The sequence below is a fragment of the Chiloscyllium plagiosum genome, unplaced genomic scaffold, assembly GCF_037043375.1.
Source record: "Chiloscyllium plagiosum isolate Xiang-an unplaced genomic scaffold, Cpla_swu_hap1 HiC_scaffold_27, whole genome shotgun sequence".
NCBI lineage: Eukaryota > Metazoa > Chordata > Chondrichthyes > Orectolobiformes > Hemiscylliidae > Chiloscyllium > Chiloscyllium plagiosum.
The window spans coordinates 57,268,600-57,291,805 of record NW_028270165.1 but is presented as its reverse complement, the minus strand read 5'-3'; the positions used below and the strand labels follow the sequence as shown (position 1 = coordinate 57,291,805).

General features: G+C 45.1%; 1 protein-coding gene and 1 long non-coding RNA gene across 2 annotated transcripts; one reads left to right on the top strand and one right to left on the bottom strand.

Annotated features, from left to right (window-relative positions):
* Positions 1-1,074: 1,074 nt before the first annotated feature.
* LOC148144227 (uncharacterized) lies at positions 1,075-3,640 on the top strand. The gene is made up of 2 exons (XM_087974642.1): positions 1,075-1,176; positions 2,129-3,640. Exon 2 carries the CDS (start codon positions 2,394-2,396, stop codon positions 3,390-3,392), a length of 999 nt encoding a protein of 332 aa, XP_087830768.1. The 5' UTR covers positions 1,075-1,176; positions 2,129-2,393; the 3' UTR covers positions 3,393-3,640.
* Positions 3,641-4,790: 1,150 nt separating this feature from the next.
* LOC148144226 (uncharacterized) lies at positions 4,791-18,807 on the bottom strand. The gene is made up of 3 exons (XR_015751426.1): positions 18,692-18,807; positions 13,347-13,418; positions 4,791-5,451 (listed from the first exon to the last, which is right to left on the bottom strand). It is a non-coding gene; the product is annotated as an uncharacterized LOC148144226 (long non-coding RNA).
* Between the last annotated feature and the right edge of the window lie 4,399 nt (positions 18,808-23,206).

The following is a 23,206-nucleotide window of genomic DNA, read 5'->3' as shown; positions in this document are numbered from 1 at the left end:
CCTGTCTAGTAGTTCCTGCTGGGGGATGAGACTCGGCCATAAAATTAGGGGGATCAGAGCTGGAAGCATCTCCAGCATCTGCAGCCCTCACTTTCTCCTCATAAAATTAGGGGGAGTAGACTTAAGGTAGAGATGAGGAGGAGCTGTTTTTCCCGGAGAGTAGTCAATTAGATTGAATTAGATTACCTACAGTGTGGAAACAGGCCCTTCGGCCCAACAAGTCCATACTGACCCGCCGAAGCGTAACCCACCCAGACCCATTCTCCTACATTTACCCCTTACCTAACACTACGGGCAATTTAGCGTGGCCAATTCACCTAACCTGCATATTTTTGGATTGTGGGAGGAAACGGGAGCACCCGGAGGAAACCCACACAGACACGGGGAGAATGTGCAAACTCCACACAGTCAGTCGCCTGAGGCGGGAATTGAACCCGGGTCTCTGGCGCTGTGAGGCTGCAGTGCTAACCACTGTGCCACCGTGCCGCCCACTAATCTGTGAAGGGTGAGGGTGGATTGGCCATGCTAAATTGCCCCACATGGTCCAGGGATGTACAGATTAGGGTGGATTCGCCATGTTAAATTACCCATAGTGCCCAGGTATGTGCAGGTGAGGTCTATTCGGGGGGTAAATATCGGGCAGGAGGGGAAGGGGAATGGATGTGGGTGGGTTACCCTTCGGAGGGTCGGTGTGGTCTCATTGGGCCGGGTGACCTGCTTCTACATTGTGCGGATTCTCTGAAGGGAAAGGATTTTTGCAAACTGCGCAGGGCAGTGCGGGCCGTCAATCCGGAGCAGGCGCAGTGCGGAGCCGCCATTCGCCCCGCCCCTTCGTCTCGTCACGCCCCGTCTCGCACGCCGTCACTCGACACTTGCTCCTCCCACTGTCCCGGCCGCGCTCCGCCTCTGTACCCGCCTCTCGCTCCACCCAGTCGCTCCGCCCCTGACCCCGATCGTCCCACCGCCCCTGACCCCGATCGTCCCTCCGACCCCTCCCCTTCCTGTCTCTCCCTCCGCCGCCTCGACCCATCGATGACGTCACAACGCGGAAGTGGCTCTGCTCGGTTCAGAGTTAAACCCTTTCGCTGGGCAACTCTTCAATCTGAGAGGGAGAAAATCTGTTCACTGGTAGCAACTGGAGTGACTCCAGGGAAGGCGCAGAGTCTGCAAACTCAGGTATGTGTCTTAATTGCCCGGGTGAGGAGGGACGGAAGGATAGGTTGGGGCTGTTTCCCCAGCCCGCGCCAGAATCTTAGGGGTAATCTTATAGACTTTTATAAAATCATAAGGAGCATGGATAGGGTCTTTTCCTTGGGGTGGGGGAGTCCAGAACTAGAGGGTGATTGGTTTAGGGTGAGGGCGGCGGGGAAGGGGGCGTGGAGATTTAAAAGAGACCTAAGGAGGCAACTATTTCACGAGGTTTGGGCGGGTGTGAATGTGTGTACGGAATGACCTGCCAGAGAAAGTAGTGGAGGCTGGGACAATCACAGCATTTAAAAGGCATTTGGACGGGTGTATCAATACGAACGGTTCAGAGGGACAGGGAGCACGTGCTGGCAAATGTGACTAGATTAATTTAGGCTATCTGGTCAGCTCGGAAGAGTTTGACTGAAGTGCCTGTGCCTGTTTCTGTGTGTATATGACTCTGGCTTTCCACTAACGTTTGCCACGTCTGTATGTTCAGTTTCTCTCTCTGGTGTCTGTGTTAATACCTGGGTGTCACATTATGCTCCCCTTCCCGGGGACATTAACCATCTCTTGAGGTTGTTCCTCAAGAAGGTGCATTGCAGGTTCATCCTGAATTGGCACACTTTATTTTGTTTTCCAAATCAGACCTGCTCACTCTCAGCATTATGCCAATGGCGTGAAAGATATTAACTTTCAGGTGGAGTTTCAGAAAGATAAGTCTTGACGTTTTTGCTTTTCTGCTCCTATAAGATCCTGAATCAGCACCTTCAGGAGAATTAGTTAAAGTGGAGTGAGAACAGAAGGGGAGAGAGAAAATGGGATGGCACTTTCAATTTTGTGGAATAATAAAAGAAAAGAGTGTTCTCCAGAAAGCAGAATTGCTTGTTCTGAATTTCTCCCCTGGACTGACAGTGATGACTTTTACATTCTCTTTTTACAGCGTTTGAAGATCTGAAGACAGAAGTTTCAAAATCAACTGTAACGTCAACTCTCCTGCTCCTCGATGCTACTTGATGTGCTGTGAATTTTCAAGTGCCGTGCTTTTTGACAGTGACTCTCCAGAGTCAGCAGTCCTCACTTTGGTGTCAATGTCTGACGGTCACTCAATCCATCAGGACCACAACGATTTTTGACTGCAATTCTGTGAGAAGGAGCAAAGCTTTTTGGTTCCTGTTCGAGGACATTTCCAGTATCAGTGGGACTGGATGAGAGACCTACTGTTGCAGTGCACTGAGTGTGGAGCGTGTAACAGCCTGTTAAGAGGAAATCACGGTGTGAAGGGGCTCTACATGCGTTTGTGTGCGGCTGAAGCTTCGGCCATGGAAAAACCTGAGGAATCCCGCCCTGTGGAGAAACCATGGAAGTGTGGTGACTGCGGGAAAGGCTTCTATGTCCCATCTGCCCTGGAAACTCATCTGCGCAGTCACACCAGAGAGAGGCCCTTCAGCTGCCCTGAGTGTGGGAAGGGCTTTACCCAGGCCTCTGCCCTGCGGACTCACCAGCGGGTCCACACAGGGGAGAGGCCGTTCCCGTGTCCCGAGTGCGGGAAAGCCTTCAGCAATTCCTTCAACCTCCAGACACACAGGCGACTCCACACTGGTGAGAGGCCGTTTTCTTGCTCCGAGTGCAAGAAGGCATTCAGACATTCCTCTGACCTGCTGACCCACTGGCGGGTCCACACGGGGGAGAGGGCCTACAGCTGCCCCGAGTGTGGGAAGGCCTTCAGGAATTCCTCCCATCTGCTGACTCACCAGCGGGTCCACACGGGGGAGAGGCCGTTCACCTGCCCCAAGTGTGGGAAGAGATTTAGTCAGGTGAGCAACTTGTGGAAGCACCAGCGTCTCCACACTGGGGAGAAGCCCTTCAGCTGCCCCGAGTGCAGGAAGGCCTTCAGCAGTTCCACCACTCTGCTGACCCACCAGCGGATCCATATGGGGGAGAGGCCATTCCCCTGCACAGAGTGCGGGAAGGCCTTCAGTAATTCCTCCATCCTGCTGAGACACCAGAGGGTTCACACAGGAGAGTGGCCCTTCAGCTGCCCTGAGTGCAGGAAGGGGTTCAGCGATTCCTCCAATCTCCAGACCCACCAGCGGATCCACACTGGGGAGAAGCCCTTCGGCTGCACAGAGTGTGGGAAGGCCTTCATCCGCTCCTCCCACCTGCGGAGGCACCAACGAGTTCATGTGCCATCGCAGGATGATTGAAGGAGTAACAACCGAGTGCCATTAGGGACTGGACTATCAACCCAGTTCCTGGGACTCCTGAGTTTGAATCCAGCCGCAGCAGATCACGGAATTGGAATTCGGTCAGAAATCTGGATTTCAGAATCTGATGATGAAACCGTTTTTAGGGTGGGGTGAAATTGCTGAGTGAGGCAATACTTCCTCCAGGTTACGGCTGTACCAAGGATCCAACTGCAAAGGACAACTTGGTGATGACCAACAGTAGAGAAAGTGAGGTAGGATGGGGGGGGGGGGTGAGAAGTATGTGCGCTTTGACCTTGAGCTGTCAAAAAGCAGCTACTTTTTCTACACCTTTTTGCTGGGGGGATCTGAAGCTTTAACAAAGTTGAGTCACAATAAAGATTACCTGAATTTACCGCGGGCTCAGACTCTCATTGAAAGCTTTGAGCTCCAAGAGGTTTTTTGTTTTAAAGCTGTTCATTTCTTTCAGCCTCCTGCACTAAGTTTTCAATGTTGTGTATCGGGTGGAGCAGTGAATGGGTAGCTAGTATCATTAGAAATTGTAAATTGTTCAGGAGTGCAGGTACTGTGTTTCATTGGCATTGTAAAGTTTACTGGCAGCACTGGGAGGAATGGGCTGTGTTCACTAGAAACGATGTGGCGGTGCCAGTATTGGACTGGGGTGGATAAAGTTAAAAATCACACAAGACCAGGTTATAGTCCAACAGATTTATTCGGAAGCACGAGCTTTCGGAGCGCCGGTCCTTCCACAGGTAGCTGTGGAGCAGGATCATAAGAAACACATCTTATAGCAAAATTCATAGTGTCATGCAACTGATGCCTTTTAGAATGGGTTGCAGGTTTCGGTTCATTAATATGTAAATCCAAGAACAACATCTAAGTCATGTTCTTGAGATGACTTTTGGTTTTATATTTTTTTAAAAAGTGACATCTCAGCTCACACAATACATTAAAGTTGTGAGGTTCGAGTCTGTCAGTATCCCAATCTTGAATCAGACTAGTTCTGTTTTTAAAGTAGGAATATATAAAATATTACATGGATCGACTGCCTGTAGATTGTGTGCTTTGTGAGCAAAATTGAAAGTATCTGCAAATATAATTCTGCCAATACAAATTCACTCCATAGAGTTGTGTGTGTGTGCATGTGAGTTTGTGTGTGAGAGTGCATGTAAGAGTGTGTGCATGCTTGGTAAAGTGTGAGTGTGATGGAGTATAAGTCTGTAAGTGTGTGAGCATGTTAGGGTGTGCGTATATGAGAGAGGTATGAATAAAAGCAAGGGATTGCATTTTACTAAAACGAGGAAGGACAGGACATGTATCGTTAAAACAGAGACCTGGGAGGGTTCAGATACATAGTTATGCAACCTGCAAAGAACTGGTAGATTGGATGGTTAAGAAGGCATTTAGCACCATTGCCACCCAGACCCACCCCCTTACTTCATATTTCTCATAGCTAATCCACCCTACCTTGCATATCCTGAACAATAAGGGTCATTTCGCATGGCCAATCCAGCCTAACCTACACCCTAATCTAAAAACTACCTTCTCAAGAATGTAATTTAAATGCACAACATTTCTAAGAAAAATGTCCGTCTGACTCAACCCTGGGACCCAGACAGAATTCACACCTATTGTTAGAAAAGCTGTGCATTTGAATGACTTTCTTGAGAAGGTAATTAAAAACAAGTTCTGGAATTAACATGCCAAAGAGCAGAAACCCATTCTAAAAGATGAAAGATTTAATCTAAAATTGTTTAATATATCACATCTCCATGACACTGGACTCCTTTGGCTATAAATGCCATGATCATGATCTCATTCTCCACAACCAACCTGATAAAAGAGCGGTGCTCCAAACGTTAGTGTTTCCAAATAAATCTGTTGGTTTATAACCTGGTGTTGTGAGATTTTTAACTTTGTCCAAGGAAACACGTGTTGTGGGACTGGTAACAGTTGTTATTTTGTGATCTGTTCCTCCTGAAATTTCTCCTCTGCGCAGGCACGGGTGAACAGTCTGTTTTTGTGCTTTGTGCGAGATCAGGCTAGCAGCTTTTAAATCCTTAAAAGAAAACTGTAGGTTAGTAATCGTATTTCGAGAATGGTACTTCCAGCTCTGGTAGTCCTGTTGGGTCACCAGAGAGGGACGGAGAGAAGATGTCACATCTAAAAAGCAAACTGAAAAGTTGTTTTGTTTGTTCCGTCAGTTGAGTTGGTTCTGCACTCCGATGAGACTGGATACTGATTTTAATGGATCAGAATTGAACACTACAATGGAACACCTTAAATTTCAAGAACGTTGAAAGGGCAAATCAAACTGTAACCTTGAAGAGAGATGCTTCCATTTCTAACCTTGGGTGATCCAAATGAGACATTGTTACTGATCACTCCATTTCAGAGTGCTGCTCTTTCATCAGGTGGTCGTGGACAGTAAGGTCATGATCACAGAATTTATAGCCAAAGGAGTCCACGGTCATGGAGATGTCCTTCACTAAACAATTTTAGATTAAATCTTTCATATTTTAGAATGGGCTTCTGTTCTTTGGTACATTAATCCCAGAACTTGTTTTAAATTACCTTCAAGAATGTCATTTAAATGCAGAGCTTTTCGAACAACAATGTCAGTCTGACTCGATATTGGGATACACAGAATTCACACCTATTGTTAGAAAAGCTCTACGTTTTAATGACATTCTGAAATGACTGATCTTTAACATTGTTTCTGAATATATCAATGTAACTATTCTCATTGTAAGTATGTTCACTTTTTGAAAAGAGCTGCTGAAATCTTTCTGAAACTTGCATTGAAACGTGCGTAGTTAGGCCACAGCCCAAGACAGGCTGCAAAGGATGAATGGCCTAATCCTAGTTTTGTGAAATTGATTCTGACTATGTAGAAATAGAGTCATAGAGTTGTAGAGCACAGAAACAAACCCTTCAGTCCAGACAACCAAATATCCTAAATTAATCTAGTGACCCATTTGCCAGCATTTGGTCCATAGTCCTCTGATTCGTTTTTATTCACGTCTCCAACCAGAAGCATTTTTTTTCTTCTTCAGCTAATTGAAGCTGGAGAAACCTGAAATAAACTTTTATTCAAGATTTGGCTCCGTGGTGGATTTTCTAAAGCTTTGCTATTGTAGTTTTCAATTTGTCAAAAAAAACTTTCAGTTGTTGTTGTCCAAGGCAGAGTAAATATTCATTTAAGATATAATTGAGAGATATACATTCTTTACAATATTTTTTCCATCATTACAAGTGATTGTCCATCATTTGGTACATTGAGCATCATCTTTTTGTGATTCAACAGATATGATTTGAAGTGAATTCTGCAAGATACTTTTGTATTTTATCTAACTTTGCTTTGTGTTAAAGATTTCCTTTGTGACATTTTAATTAAAATATCTCAATGTATAATAATGAAACAGCTAATTTATTCTGAAATTATTTCAATTAGTTGGTTAATTGCCAAATAATAGTTGCATAACTGTTGTAAATATTGACACCCAGGAAAGCTATTTTGTTTAATATTAGATTAGATTCCTTTAGATTAGATTCCTTTACAGTGTGAAAACAGGCACTTCGGCCCAACAAGTCCACACCGACCCGCCGAAGCGCAACCCACCCATACCCCTAACCTAACACTACAGGCAATTTAGCGTGGCCAATTCACCTGACCTGCACATCTTTGGACTTTGGGAGGAAACCGGAGCACCCGGAGGAAACCCACGCAGACACGGGGAGAACGTGCAAACGCCACATAGTCAGTCGCCTGAGGCGGGAATTGAACCCGGTACTCTGGCGCTGTGAGGCAGCAGTGCTAACCACTGTGCCACCGTGCCGCCTTTGTAAAGATTTTATAACATTGCAAATTTTATTTCATATGAAAATACAGTGTTTTATTAAATGGTTGAAAGTAACTTTGCACTTAATTGCTCCATTTGGGATTAACCAGATTATTTTTATCAAAATCATATTCACAATTTATGGTGAGTGTATTAACAAACAAATGTTGCCATTTACCATTGAATTGCCTCAAACACAATTTGAAATTCTTGAATGAGTTGAATAAGGGGTACACTGTGAATATTTATTGCGCATTTCTGAAATTCTCTGCACTGCCATTGTATTTGGTTAAACAAGATATGTATCCCTCCTTATAACTTTGTATTTCTTTGATATTTCATTTGCTATTGCCCAAATAACTTCATCAAATGCCAAAACATTTTTTAGGCTGTGAATTTTCAGTCTGGTAATGTCATTCAGTTGTGAACAATCCGACTTAAATATTGATGCTCCAATTTATATCTCTCAAAAGGTTATTGTTTGCTCCATAAATTTGTAATGGCTCTTTTGTTGAATTATTTCCCTGCATCCACATATATCTGGAATCATTTTCTGTTCAAGAATTTTGTATTAACTTTTGCCACTTACTGGTGCCATCACCCCTTCAAGACCATTCCAAATCGTAATAACTTGCTTATTTTCTTAAAAATTAAATCTTACCCCCCGCCCCCCAGCCCAAATCCCTTTTCTTATAAAGTGGCTGCACTATTTCGAATGTGGTCACGCTTTCTAAATATTACCATGTACTTTTAATTATGAGATTTCAATGTGTCTTTTTAAATATAAAAATGCCCCTTCAAATGTAGTTATGCCCTTTAAATGTGTTATGTTCCTCTAAGCGCAATCTTGCCCCTCGTTAATGTATACTTACCCCTTTAGATATGACTGTCTCTTAAAGTGTCATTTCTACTTATAAATAGGGCAACGTCTCTTCGAAATGTAGATTCATTTTGATATGACTGCGACATTTTGCATATTAAGATATCCCTTTGAATGTGCCCACATCCCTTTGAAATGTAATTTTGTCCATTTCAATCTATTTGTAGAAATAGCCCGTTAAATGTCCATGTCCCTTTTAAAATGCAGATTTCCCGCTTCAGGTAGCAGCAGTTGTAGCGTGAGGTGGCCGTTGCTTGGTGACGGTGAGGCTCCCCGGCCCCGCCCATCCCCCCTGAGCTGACGTCACGCGGGGGTGAAGGCGGTTGGGAGGAGAAGGCGCTCGAGCGGGGAAGGGGCGGCCGTTAGGAAAATGGCGCCGTGCGGCCCGGGGCAGACACCCGTCACTGGGCACCGCCGCCTTCCTGGCGCAGCTGCTGTGTCACGGCCACACCGGCCGGCTGTACAGCAGGCAGGAGCCGGTGAGCATTCTGGAGGCGGATGTTCCTCAGTCATTGAAGGGGCAGGACCTGTTGAGAATGGTTAGTGAAGTGTGTGGTGTACTGAGCCTTATTAACATGGATATAGTTTATAATTTGTCAAAGTATACATTTTATTATTTAGAATGGTAGAGATGTACAGCACGGAAACAGACCGTTCGGTCCAACCAGATATCCTAAATTAATCCGGTCCCATTTGCCAGCACTTGGCTCATGCCTCTAAGCCCTTCCTATACATATACCCATCCAGAGACCTTTTAAGTGCTTTAATTGTAGCAGCCTCCACCACTTCCTCGGGCAGTTCATTCCATTCACGCACCACCCTCTGCATGGTAACGTTGCCCCTTAGGTACCTTTTATTATCTTTCGGCTCTCACCCTGAACCTAGGCCCTCTCGTGCAGACCTTCACCCCCTACACAAGGGAAAAGACATAAGAAAGTTGAGCAGCCAGACAAGACGGAAAAGCCACAAAATATCGAGCCAGATGGGGAAAAAAGTTGTTCTACCACCTTTTTTTTTCTCCTATTGGCATTTGGACACTTCAAAATCTGTCAATAATACTAGCATCACCACTGAGCATATTGCATACGTTCCACTGTGTCAACAAGCATTGTGCATGTTCCTTGCTTTGGGTGTCACCCTTGTTCAGGACTGGGGGTGGGTGTTGGGAGAGCTGCAGAACAAGGGTGTGCTGGAAGCAGGGTGGTGAATTGGGGATAGGTGGAGACAGGTAGAGGGTACAAACTGGTTGGTCACTGGGAGGACGGAATCTGGTTGGTGGCAAGGAGGGGTGGGGGTGGGGAAGAGCCTGGGAAGGGATTTGAGGAGTGGGGAAAGGGGTTATTTGAAATTGGAGAACTCAGTGTTGAGTCCTCCAGGCTGTAGGCTGCCCAGGTGGAAGATGTTGTGGTGTTCCTCCAATTTGTGGTTTGGTTTGTTGTGGTAATGGAGGCGGCCTAAGATGGTCATGTCAGAAAGGGAGTGGGAATGGGAATTAAAATGGGTGGTGATTGGGAGGTGCGGTCAGCCTCTGCAGACCCAGCTGTGACGCTCGGCGAACCATTCCCCACGTTTACCCTCTGTCTCCCGAAGACCACAATTGGCAAACACATGGCAAATACAGTACCCCAATGTGAAGTTAGAACCTTTGCGGTGTTAAAAAAAAAAGCAGAAAAGAGGTGCATTGTTTAAATGGTAACATATTGGAATATGGAGAAAGTGAGGACAGCAAATGCTGGAGATCAGAGTCGAAAGGTATGGTGCTGGAAATGCTCAGTCAACATTCGATGAGCAGGAGCGTTGACGTTTCGGGCACGGGCCCTTCATCAGGAATGATGTGTGGATGTACAAAGGGGCCTCAGCATCCTTCTACAACAGTAAATGCCAGTTGTCAGGTGCAGCGAGCAATGCAAGTGGTATATTAGTAAGGGGAAATGAGTTCAGAAGTGGGGATGCCTGCCTGCAGTTAGGGGATCATTGAATATATTCAAGGCTGAGTTCATCTGATTTTTGAACAACAAAGAGGAGGATATTTATGGGGGAAGGTGAGAAAATGGCTTTTAAGACCAGTATAGAACAGTTACAGAGTCATACAGCATAGTAACAGACCCTTCAGTCCAACTAATCCATGCTGACTATGTTCTCAAACTGAACTAGTCATACCTGCCTGTGTTTGGCCCATCTCCCTCTGAACCTTTCCTCTTCATGTACTTATCCAAATGTCTTTTAAATGTTGTTAGTGTACCTGCATCCACCACTGTGTCGGGATGTTCATTCCACACACAAACCACTCTTTAAAAAAATAATGCTGCTCCTCAAGTCTTTTTAAAAATCTTTCTCCTCTCACCTTCAAAGTTTGCTCTCTAATCTTAAAATCCCCACCTGTGGGGAATGACACCCACTATTCACCTCATCCACCCCCCTCATGATTTATAAATCTCTAAGGTTACCTGTCAACCTCCTGTGCTCCAGTGAGAAAAGTCCCAGCCTATCCACCTAGATGTAGGTAGATTAATATCCAGTTATGTACAGAACTTTGTAGGAAAGTGGGAATTCACTGCACTGTAGGGATGAAACCCTATCCTATCCAGACATTTCTGCTGGTGGATGAGACTGGGCCACATAATGTGGAGGACTGGATTTCGGACAGAGATGAGGAGGAACTATTTTTCCTGGATAGTAGTCAATCTATGGAATTCTCTGCCCGAGGAAGCAGTAGAGACAGCCTCATTAAGTATATTGAAGACACAGTTGGTTAGGTTTTTGCATGGTAGGTTAATTAAGGACAGTTGGGATAATGCAGGGAGGAGGAGCTGAGACAATAGACAGTTTTACCATTATTTTAATGAATGGCGGAGCAGGCTAGATGGGCCAAATGGCCTGCTCCTGCTTCTATTACTATGAAACAATAACCCTGCATTTCCCATGGCTAACCCACCTAACCTGCACATCCCTGGACACTATGGGCAATTTAGCATGGCCAATCCAAATCAAGGTTGGTGAGCAATGTAGTGATGTGGGAAATTAACATCAGAGAATGATAGAAAGGGACAAGGAGAGTAAATATACCAGCAATCAAAACTGGATTCTGAATGATCACAAAAGTGGAAACAAAAAGTGGTGTTTCTGCACTGTAACAAAAGTAAATGAATTGTCTGCACACATTGAAGAGAATAATTATGATCTGAGGCTCCTTACAGAAACATGGCTTCAGGATGACAAGGATTGGATCCTGAATATCGAGGTGGTAGTCAAATTGGAAGCTAGGTAAAGGTAGAGGGTTGCCACTGCTAATCAAAGCACTGACCACAGGGTAGTCTGGTGTCCGCTCTGATTTCAGGTCCTCATTTCTCTGTCCTCTGATCTCCCTGTTCCCACTGATTAAGATGTCAGTCTGTTCTCAGCTTTACTGGATTTCTGCTGAAGCTTTGACCCCCACCCCCTCTTTGAATATTTTATTGTTCCAGAAGGTGTAAAGTCAGTCAATCAAAGCCCAATGCACAATCTCCCAGTCTCTCAACTAACCAGAGACAAAAGTGTCATCATAGCAGGGAATCAAACAAGAAAAATGAAACAACATGAGAAATAAATAGGTGCAAGTGCTTAATGTCTGTTCATTAGGAAGCAAACCAGAAATAGGGCTCTCCCAGGATTCTGATTGTGTCCAACTTGAGGATCCTCTCTCCCTTACATCGAACTGTTAGTACCCAGCTATGATTTACAATATTTACACCAGAAATGAAGCATCTTATCAAATAGAGATAGACACGTACAGCACGGAAGTAGACTTTCTCTCTCTCACGCGCGCTTACACACAGAAGTCCATGGGGGTGAATTTTTATTTGCAGATACATCCTATTTTGCTTAAAAATGCACAGTCTGCAGGCAGTCAATACATATAATATTTTGTAAATTTGACTTTGGAAATAGAACCAGTTTGATTCAAGGTTTGAACTCTGACCTCACACATTTAATGCATTGTCTGAGCTGAGATGTCATCTTTTGTTACAAAACCTTAAGTTAAGTTATGTTGAGAAGTGCCTTACAGGAAGTTGTAAAGTTACATATTAATGATGCCTGCAACCCATTTGAAAAGATGAAAGACTTAACAATCCAGGTTTGCTCAATATATATCATTTCAGTGGCAGGACACTGCAATGTTTTTCCATAAATTATGTCCCTTATGATCTTATTCTTCACAACCACTTGATGAGAGAGTTTCGTGCCGAAAGCCAGTGCTTCCAAATAGCTTGGTGTTATGTGATTTTTAACTTTGTCCAGGTTAGGGTGGATTGGCCATGCTCAAATTACCCATAGTGCCCAGGGATGTCCAGGTTAGGTGCATGAGTCAGGGGTGAATGTAGAGAAATGGGGGTAGGGAAGTTACTTTCTGGACTCGTTGGGTCGAGTAACCTGCTTCCACGCTGTGGGGATTCTCTGGAGAGAAGAGATTTCTGCAAACTATGCAGGGCAGCACAGGTGTCTCCATGTGAGTTTGTGCGTGTGTGTTTTTGCATGTGTGCTTGCTTGGTGAAGTGTGTGTTATGGAGTATCAGCCTATGTGAGGGTGAGTATTGGGGATGTGCGTGTGTCAGAGAGTATGTGCATAAGAGAGGTGTGGATAAAAGCCAGCGGTTGCATTTTGCTAAAACAAGGAAGGGCAAGAGGGTCTGCAGAGGCCACCCATTTTAATTCCTCTTCCCTCTCCCTTTCTGACATGACCAACTTTGGCCTCCTTCATTGCCACAACGATCCAATCCACAAATTGGAGGAACAACACGTCACCTTCCCCCTGGAGTTGTCTAATTTCTCCCCTCCCATCCCCAACTCCCTTCACGGCCTCTGCCCCTCCCATTCACTCTTCCCTGCCACCAACCAGATTCCTTCCTCCCATCGACCATCAGGTTGGACCCTCAGTCTTCACCAATCCCCACTTCAACACCTTGCTCCCGGCACCCCTTTATCTGCATCTTGTTCTACACCCATCCCCCATCCGGAAGAAACACCTGAAACGTCGACCTCTCCACCACCTGATGCTGCCTGACTTGCTGTGTTCTTCCAGCCTCCTGACTGTCTATATTGTCAATCGAGACACAGACCTGGACCAACTGTTCCAGAGTCTGTCCCCTCCCTGGATTCACTCCCTTTCCATTCAGTTGCTGAAAGTCAACAATTGAACCCCAGAATGAAAAATAAATTGAAAAAGTGGGTGAGAAAAGAGAGTATTTTACTCACAGATGTTGGACAGAGGAAGAAAGTTGCAGTCTGGGGTGAAGCTCAATCTTCATTCAGAGAGAGGAGCAGCATCTGTAATCAAATAGATAGAGTCATAGATGTACAGCATAGAAACAGACCCTTCACTCGAACCTGTCCATGCGGAGCAGATATCCTAACCCAATCTAGTCCCACTTACCAGCACCTGGCCCATATCCCTCCAAACGCTTCCTTTTCATAAACCCATCCAGATGCTTTTAAATGTTGCAATTGTACGAGTGTCCACCACTTCCTCTGGCAGCTTACTCCTTAAATGCACCACACTCTGCGTGGAAAAGTTGCCTCTCAGAATTCTTATATCTTTCCCCTCTCACTGAAAACCTATGTCTCTAGATCCCCCCCCCTCCCCCCCGCCACTGACTCGAGGGAAACAACCTTGTCTATTTATCCTATCCTTGCTCTTCATAATTTTATAAACCTCTATAAGCCTCTGACCCTCCAGATAAAATATCCCTGGCCTACTCAGCCTTTCCTTGTAGCTGAAACCCTCCAACTCTGGCAACAGCCTTGTAAATCTTTTCTGATCCTTTTCAAAGTTTCACAACATCTTTCCGATAGAAAGGAGACAAGAGGTGGATGCAGCATTCCAAATGTGGCTTAACCAATGTCCTGCACAGCCACAACGTGACCTCCCATACTCAATGCTGTGACCAATAATGGAAAGCATACCAAACACTGCCTTCACTATTCTGTCTACCCGAGACTCCATTTTCAATGAAGTATGAACCAGCACTTCAAGGTCTCTTTATTCTGCAACACTCCCCTGTCTGTCCTGTCTGGATTGCTTGACCAAAATGTATTTCTCTAAATTAAACTCCATCTCCCATTGGCCTATCTGATCAATTCTAATTTATAGTGAACTCTTTTTCTTTCATTCCACAGAAGCTGAAAGTCTCCATTCCTTCATACTCTCCCTTGATGCTGCCTGACCTGTTGTGCTTTTACAACACCACACTCTCGACTCTGATCTTCAGCATCTGCAGTAGTCATTTCTCCAACATTTCCAGAGTCTGCCCCTCGCCCCCCAGATTCACTCTCTTCCGTTTCAGTTGCTGCAAGTCAACAACTGAGGCCCTGAATGAAAAATAAATGGAAAACGAGGGTGAGAAAAGAGTGCCATACTCACAGATGTTGGACAAAGGAAGGAAGTTAGTCTGGGGTGAAGCTCAATCTTCATTTAGAGAGAGAGGAACAGCAGCAGCTTCAGAAGGACATGGTCCACCTTCCACATTCAGACAGTAGGGGTGCTCTGATTGCCAGGAGGATAAGTTTCCTTCCAATCCGCCAATGCTCTCCTTTGGTCCATGAAGGTCGCGAGCCGTTTCCGGGGACAGCGATGAGCGTGCAGTTTTTGCTGACACTGGCTAACCCGCACAGACCTTGCTGACACCGAGGAGCATGTGCAGTATGCTCTGCAGATGCTGCTGTTACTGACAGATTTTAAGTGGTCAAATGCCAATAGGGAAAAAAAAAGAGTAGAGCCACAATTGTGTTCTCCTGTAGCTTGACGTAACCGTACATGCTCGTCGCTATTTTTGCTATTTGTCTTACCGACACCACTCATGATTTTCTAAGTCTCAATAAGGTCACCCCTCAACCTCCTGCACTCCACTGAAAAAAGTCCCAGTCTCTCCTTATAACTCAATCCCTCCAGTCCTGGCAACATCCTGTAAAATGTTTTCCAAACCCCCTCCAATAGTATTCTTCCTATTACAGGGTGACCAGAACTGTACTCAGTACTCAAAGTGGCTTCACCAACATCCTGGACATCCTCAACATGATGTCCCAACTCCTATCTCAACGGTGTGAACAATGAAGGCAATGCTGCTAAATGCCTTCTTAACCATCCTGTGTCCCAGCAATGCACCTTTCAAGAACAATGTACCTGAAAGCCACCACGTCTCTCTGTTCTACAACACGACCCAGTGCCCTACCATTACCTGTACAAGTCCTGCCCTTGTTTTAGCAAAATGCAACCCCTCGCTTTTATCCACAACTCTGTCATAAACATGCTGTCTCTCAGACACACACACATATGCACCACTCACCCCAACCAAAATACTCACCCTCTTACAGACTTAAACTCCAATCACACTCACACTTTACCAAGCATGCACACACGCAAACACACACACACAGATAATAGTCTATGGGGTGAATGTGCATTTGCAGATACATTCAATTTTCCTCAAAAAGTGCACAATCTGCAGGCAGTTAATCCATGTAATATTTTATAAATTCCTACTTTGGAAATAGAACCAGTCTGATTCAAACAAGAGTGGGATACAGACAGACTTGAACCTCACACCTTTCATGCATTATATGAGCTGAGATGTCTCCTATTTTTATAAAACCTTTATAAAACATTTGAGAATGGGGACTTAAAAGTAGTTCTGGGGTTTATATATGAATGAACTGAAACCTGCAACCCATTCTAAAAGATGAAAGACTTACTATCATTCTAGGTTTGTTCAATATATCCCATCAGTTGCATGACACTGTGATCTTTTGCTATAAATTGTGTCTTATGATCCTGTTCTACAGCCACCCGATGAAGAGCAGCGCTCTGAAAGCTAGTGCTTCCAAATAAACCTATTGGACTATAACTGGTGTTTTGTTTTTAACTTTGTCTACCCCAGTCCAACACTGGCTCCTCCACATCATTTCTAGTGGAGACAGCCCATACCTCCCGGTGCTGTCTGTAAACATTACGATGCTGATGAAATGACGCAGTAACCGCACTCCTGAAAAATTTACAATTTCAATGATATTAGCTAGTCATTCACTGCTCCATCTGATACATGACATTGGAAACTTAGTGCAGGAGGCTGAAAGAAATGAGCAGCTTTAACACAAAAACCTCTTGGAGGTCAAAGCTTTCAAATGTACCATTCAAAATCAGAGACAATTACACAGAGTGTTGAACTTAGCCCAGACAATCACAAAGGTCAACCTCCCATCTATATCATCCATCTATCAGGCCCACTGTCAAGGAAAGGCCGCCAGCATTCTCAAAGACCTATCACAGCCGGGCAATGTTTTTCTTCAACCTCTACCGTTGGGGTGGATAGTACAGAAACCTGATCACATACACCAGCCGGTTTTGAAATAGTTCCTACCACACTGTCGTTAGAATACTGAATGGACTCTCAAACTCTTAACATTCACCTGGACCTGTGTTTTCGTTTTTGCAGCTGTTTATTTATTATTTACATATCTTTGCTACTTAACTCTGTGATCTGCCTGTACTGCTCACAAGACAAAGCCTTTCACTGTATCGCGGCACACGTGACAATACATCAATTCAATGAGAGTCTGAGCCCTTCAGTAAATTCAGGTAACCTTTACTGCGACCTAACTTTGTTACAACTGCAGATCCCCCCCCAGCAAAAAGGTGTTGAGAATGTAGCTTTTTCTTTTCAACAGCTCAAGGCCCAAGTGCTCACACTCCTCCCACCCCCCACTTTCTTTACTATTGGTCAGCACCAAGCTGTCCCTTTGTAATTGGATCCTTGGTACAGCCTTAACCTGTATTGCCTCACTCAGCAATTTCAACCCACACCCTCTATCCAAGTACATTGCTCCCCACTCATTTGCTGGGGGTGGCAGTGTAGAGTCAACCACACTGCTATGGGTCTGGAGTCACGCAAAGGCCAGACCGGGTAAAGGATGCAGCTGGTTTTCAGTATCAGTGGGACTGGATGAGAGACCCTACTGTTGCAGCGCACTGAGTGTGGAGTCTATAACAGATATACGGGCCTGGAAAGAGGAATTCACAGCAGGGAGGGCCTGTACACAATTTTGTGTGCAGCCGAAGCTTTAGCCATGAAGAAACCCGAGGAATCCCGCCCTGTGGTGAAACCGTGGAAGTGTGGCAACTGCGGGAAAGGCTTCTGTTTCCCGTCTGTGTTGGAGACTCATCGGCACAGTCACACCGGGGAGAGGCCGTTCTCCTGCCCTGACTGAGTGAATCCTTTCCCACAACGGCAGTTTCCTTCCCTAAAAAGGACATGAGTGAATCAGATGGGGGTTTTCTCCAGCTCCCCCCACCCATGAAAACAGTTTCATCATTAGATTCTGAACCCAGATTTCTGACCAAATTCCAATTCCGCCATCTGACTCAGCGGAATTCGAACCCGGGAGTCTCAACAACTGGGTTGATAATCCAGTCAATAACGGTACTCTGTCATCGCTCCTTCAATCCCCTTGCGATGGCACATGAACTCTCTGGTGCCTCCGCAGGTGGGAGGAGTGGGTGAAGCCCTTCCCACAGTGAGAGCAGTTGAACGGCCTCTCCCTGGTGTGGACCCACCGGTGTCTCAGCAGGTTGGAGGAATTGCTGAAGGCCTTCCCACACTCGGGGCAACTGAAGGGCCTCTCCCCAGTGTGGACCTGCTTGTGTTTCAGCCTGTCTGAGGAATGGCTGAAGGCCTTCCCGCACTTGGTGCAGGGGAAGGGCCTCTCCCCTGTGTGGACCCGCTGGTGGGTCAGAAGGTTGGAAGCCCAGATAAAGCCCTTCCTACACATGGGGCAACTGAAGGGCCTCTCCCGTGTAGACCCACTGGTGCCTCAGCAGGGCAGAGGCCTGGGTAAAGCCCTTTCTGCACGCGGGGCAGGTGAACGGCCTCTCCCCCGTGTGGACCCGCTGGTGGGTCAGTAGGTTGGAGGAATTGACGAAGCCCTTCTCACACTCAGGGCAGGAGAACGGCCTCTCCCCAGTGTGACTGCGCCGATGAGTCTCCAACACAGACAGGAAACAGAAGCCTTTCCCACAGTTGCCACACTTCCACGGTTTCTCCACAGGGCAGGATTCCTCGGGTTTCTTCATGGCTAAAGCTTCAGCTGCACACAAAATTGTGTACAGGCCCTTCCTGCTGTGAATTCCACTTTCCAGGCCGGTATATCTGTTTCAGGCTGAACACTCAGTGCGCTGCAACAGTAGGGTCTCTCATCCAGTCCCACTGATACTGAAAACGCACTCAAGCAGGAACCAAAAGCTTTGCTCATTCTCATAGATCCATAGTTGAAAATTGTTGCGGTCTCAATGGATTGAATGACTGTCAGACATTGACATCAAAGTGAGGATTGCAGACACTGGATAGTCAGAGTCGGAAAGTGCGGCACTGGCAAAACACAGCAGGTCAGGCAGCATCTGAGGAGCAGCAAAGTCTGTTTCGGGCATAAGCCCTTCATCTGCTGATGTTGAAACTTCCGTCTTCAGATCTTCAAATACTCTGTTAAAAGAGATTACAAAAGTCGTCACTGTTAGTCCAGGGTAGAAATTCAGAACAAGGAATTTTACTTGCCGTTGAACATTCTTTTCTTTTGTTATTTCATAAATTTGAAAGCACCATCCCACTCTCTCTCCCCTTCTGGTCTCACTCTGCTCTAACAAATTCTCCTGAAGGTGCTGATTCAGTATCTTATAGGGGCAGAAAAGCAAAAACGTCAGGACTGACATCACTGAAATTTGGATACCTCCACCTGAAAGTTAATATCTTTCACAACAACATTGGGATATTGCTGAGAATGAGCAGGTCTGATTCTGGGGAGTAAAACAAGTGTAAATTCAGGTTGAACTTGCAATACAGCTTCCTGAGAAAAAAACAGACACGAAATGGTTAACATCCCGGGAGGTGGGAGTGGAATGAGATATTAAGGCTTTGACACCGACACCAGAGAAAGACTGAACATACAGATGTGGCAAATATCTAGTGGATAGCCAGAGTCAGAGATATACAGCACAGAAACTCTCAGTCCAACTTGTCCACGCCAACCAGATATCCCAAATTAATATCGCCCCGTTTTCTGGCACCTGGCTTCTATTCCTCTGTACCCTTCCAATTCATATACCCATCCAGATGCCTTTTAAATGCTGTAATTGTACCAGCCTCCACCACTTTCTCTGGTAGCTCTTTCGTTGCAAGCACCACCCTCTGAATGAAAAAGATGCCCAAGGTCCCTTTTAAATCTGCACCCCCATCCCACAGCCCTCACCCTGAACCTGTTACCCTCTAGCTCTGGACTCTCCCATCCCAAGGAAAAGGCCTTGTCTATTTACCCTATCCATGCCTTTCATGATTTTATAAACGTCTATAAGGTCACTTCTCAGCCTCCGGCGCGCAAGGGGAAATAGCCCCAGTCTATTTCGCCTCTCGCTATCACTCAAACCTCCTGGCTACATCATTGTAAATCTTTTCTGAACCCTTTCCAGCTTCACAACATCTTTCCAATAGGAGGGAGACCCGAATTGCACACAATCTCCCAAAAATTGCAATGGTTCTGTTGGCTAATGGCAATTTAATTCCAAAATGTTAATTCCTTCATGAGAAGGGAATAATTGGCAATGTAGCTGTGAGAGGTCCCTTGCGGAAGAGTGAAGAACTGAGTGAGAATTTTCCATTACTTTGGAGAGCAACAGAGTTGATACTGAGACTGGGGACTTAAATCTAAAGCAAGGAAATTACAGGCACAAAAAGGCTGCAACAAACGAGGGCACATTATTGAAAGAAATGACAAACATTTAGATAGCACCTGGAGCAACTGCAATAGTTGTTCCATCCTGTCTGAAAAATAAAACAAAAGGTGGCCCAGCCACAGCGAACAAAGAATATTATGAACAGGACTGGATCCAAAGAAGTGGCATACAAATTAGCTAACAAAAAGCAGCTAGTCTGAAGACTGGGAGCAGTTCAGGTTTCAACAAAAGGATTGATTAAAAGGGGAAAATGGGGTATGTGAAGGGGGGAAAGAAAAGGATTGGTGAAAACAATTACAATTAGAAACCGGCAAAGTTCTCATGTGGAACAAAGATGGCAGACCAATTAACCACATAGGTTGCTGATATAATCACAAAAGGAGGGCACAAATAACGTCCCCAAAACGTTGGGGAACACATGATCCATTGAGAGCAGAACTGAAGGAACTGAGTAGTCGTAGGGAAATGGTGTTGGAGAAATTGATGGGATTAAAAGTTTACAAATCCCCAGCACCTGGTAATCCACACCCCAGACTATGGCCCGAGATGCATCATGCAGTTGTCGAATTTAGGCTGATCTTAGCAAGACTTCAACACATAATGATAAGGTCTTTGGGAGTATTGCTTAAAAAAGAGACCTTGGAGTCTAGGTTCATAGCTTCTTAAAAATACATTAGGAAGTGCAGTGGAGATGGTGGATTCATTAGTTATAATATTCCAAAGTTCTCTAGATGTGAGAAAGATTCATTGAGTTTATTTAAGACTGAGATAGGTAGGTTGTTGATTGTCAAGGTGATCAAAGGTTATGGGGAGAAAGTGGGAGAATGGGGTTGATAAACCAGTCAACCATGGTGGAGCAGACTCGATCGGCTGAATGGTCTCATTTCTACTCCTATATCTTATGGTCTTATGGTTCCAGTGGATTTGAAAATTGCTAATGTAACACCTGTATTCAAAAAGGGAGGGAGGCAATATGTGGGAAATTGCAGACCAGTTAGTTTAACACCTGCTGGTAGAATCAATTATCAAGGAAGCAATATCAGAATGTCTGAAAATCAAAACTCCATCCATCAGAGTCAGCATGGTTTTATGAAGGGCAAATCAGATTTGACTAAGTTCTTCAAAGATGTAACAAGCAAAGTGGATAATGGTAATCCTGTAGATGTAATATATCTGGCCTTTCAGAAGGCATTTGCTGAAGTGCCACACAAAAAGTTAATTCACAGGTGGAATCATATGGGATTAGGGGTAATTTATCAGCTTCATTAGGTGACTGGCTGATCGGCAGAAGACAGACAGTCCGAATCTATGGCTTTTTTTCTGGATGGCAAGATGTAACTAGTGAGGTGCCACAGGGTTGGGTCCTTGGACAATCCACATTAGTGACTTGGATACAGGGATAAAAGGCTCTTTTGCCAAATGTGTGAATGACACAAAAATAGGTGGGACGGTAAATTGCAATGAGGAAATAAGAACCTTACAAATAGATATAGATAGGTTAGGAGAGTGGGCCCAAATGTGGCAGATGGAGTTTCAGGTGGATAAGTGTGAGGTCATGCATTTTGGTTAAAAAAAAGGGAGGTGACCTACTGTCTAAATGGGGAGAGACGTTGGGGTGCTCTGGTGCAGAGGGATCTGGGTATCCTCATTAAGGAGTCACAGAAAACTAGCATGCAGGTACAATAGATAAGAAAGAAAGTGAATGCAACGTTGGCTTTGATAGCTAAAGGAACAGAATACAAAAGGTAAGGAAATGTTGCTGCAACTATACATGGCATTGCTGAGGCCGGACCTGGAGGATTGTGCCCAGTTTTAGACCCTTTTTTCCCCTTATATGGTTATGGTAGGGGATTTAACTGTCCAAACATAGACCGGGACTGCCATAGGTTTAAGGATTTCGTTGGAGAGGAATTTAAGTGTGTACAAGAAAATTTCTGATTCAGTATGTGGATGTACCTACTAGAGAAGGTGCAGAACCTGACTTACTCTTGGGAAATAAGGCAGGACAGGTGACAGAGGTGTCAGTGGGGGAGCACATTGGGTCGGCGCCCATAATTCTATTAGTTTTAAAATAGTGATGGAAAAGGATAGACCAGATCTAAAAGTTGAAGTTCTAAATTGGAGGAATCCTAAGTCTGACAGTATTAGGCAAGACCTTTCAAAAGCTAATTGGGGCGGATGTTCGCAGGTAAAGGGACGGCTGGAAAATGGGAAGCCTTCAGAAATGAGATAATGAGGAGACCAGAGATGGTATATTCCTGTTGGGGTGAAAGGAAAGTCTGATAGATGTAGGGAATGCTGGATGACTAGAGAAATTGAGGGTTTGATTCAAAAAAAAGGAAGCATATGTCAGGTATAGACAGGATAAATCGAGTGAATTCTTAGAAGAGTATAAAGGTACAAAGTATAAACAAGTATACTTAAGAGGGAAATCAGGAGGTCAAAAAGGGGACATGAGATAGCTTTGGAAAATAGGGTGAAGGAGAATCAAAAGGGTTTTTACAAATACATTAAGGACAAGAGGGTAACTAGGGAGAGAATGGGGCACCTCGAAGATCAGCAAGGTGGATTGTGTGTGGAACCGCAGAAAATGGGGGAGATACTAAATGAGTATTTTGCATCAGTATTTCCTGTGGAAAAGGTTATGGAAGATATAGACTGTAGGGAAATAGATGGTGACATGTTGAAAAATATCCATATTACAGAGGTGGTGATGCTGGATGTCTCGAAACACAAAGGTGGATAAATACCTGGGACCTTATCAGGTGCCTCTAGAACTCTGTGGGAATCTAGGGAAGTGATTGCTGGGCCCCTTGCTGAGATATCTGTAAATCAATAGTCACAGGAGAGGTACCAGAAGTCCAGAGGTTGGTTAACTTCTGAACTCAATTTTTCTTGCTAATGTACCATTGCCTTGCTGATTGCTTGTTGCTCCTGTCTGACAACTGGCATTGACTGGTGTAGGAGGACGCTGAGGCCCCTTTGTACGTCCATTCCTGATGAAAGACCCATGCCCAAAACGGCGACTCTCCTGCTCCTCCGTTGCTGTCTGACCTGCTGTTTTTCTAGCACCACATTTTTCGACTCTGATCTCCAGTTCTCACTTTATCCACACCCCAATATATCACCATTTAAATAATGCACCTCCTTTCTGCTTTTTTTTTACTGCAAATGCTATAACTTCACATTGTGGTACTGTATTTGCCATGTGTTTGTCAACTGTGGACTTCTCTACATCGGGGAGACCAAGAGTAAACTTGAGGAACGGTTCGCCGAGCATCGCAGCCGGGTCCGCAGAGACTGACGGGTCCTCCCAGTCACCACCCATTTTAATGCCCCATCT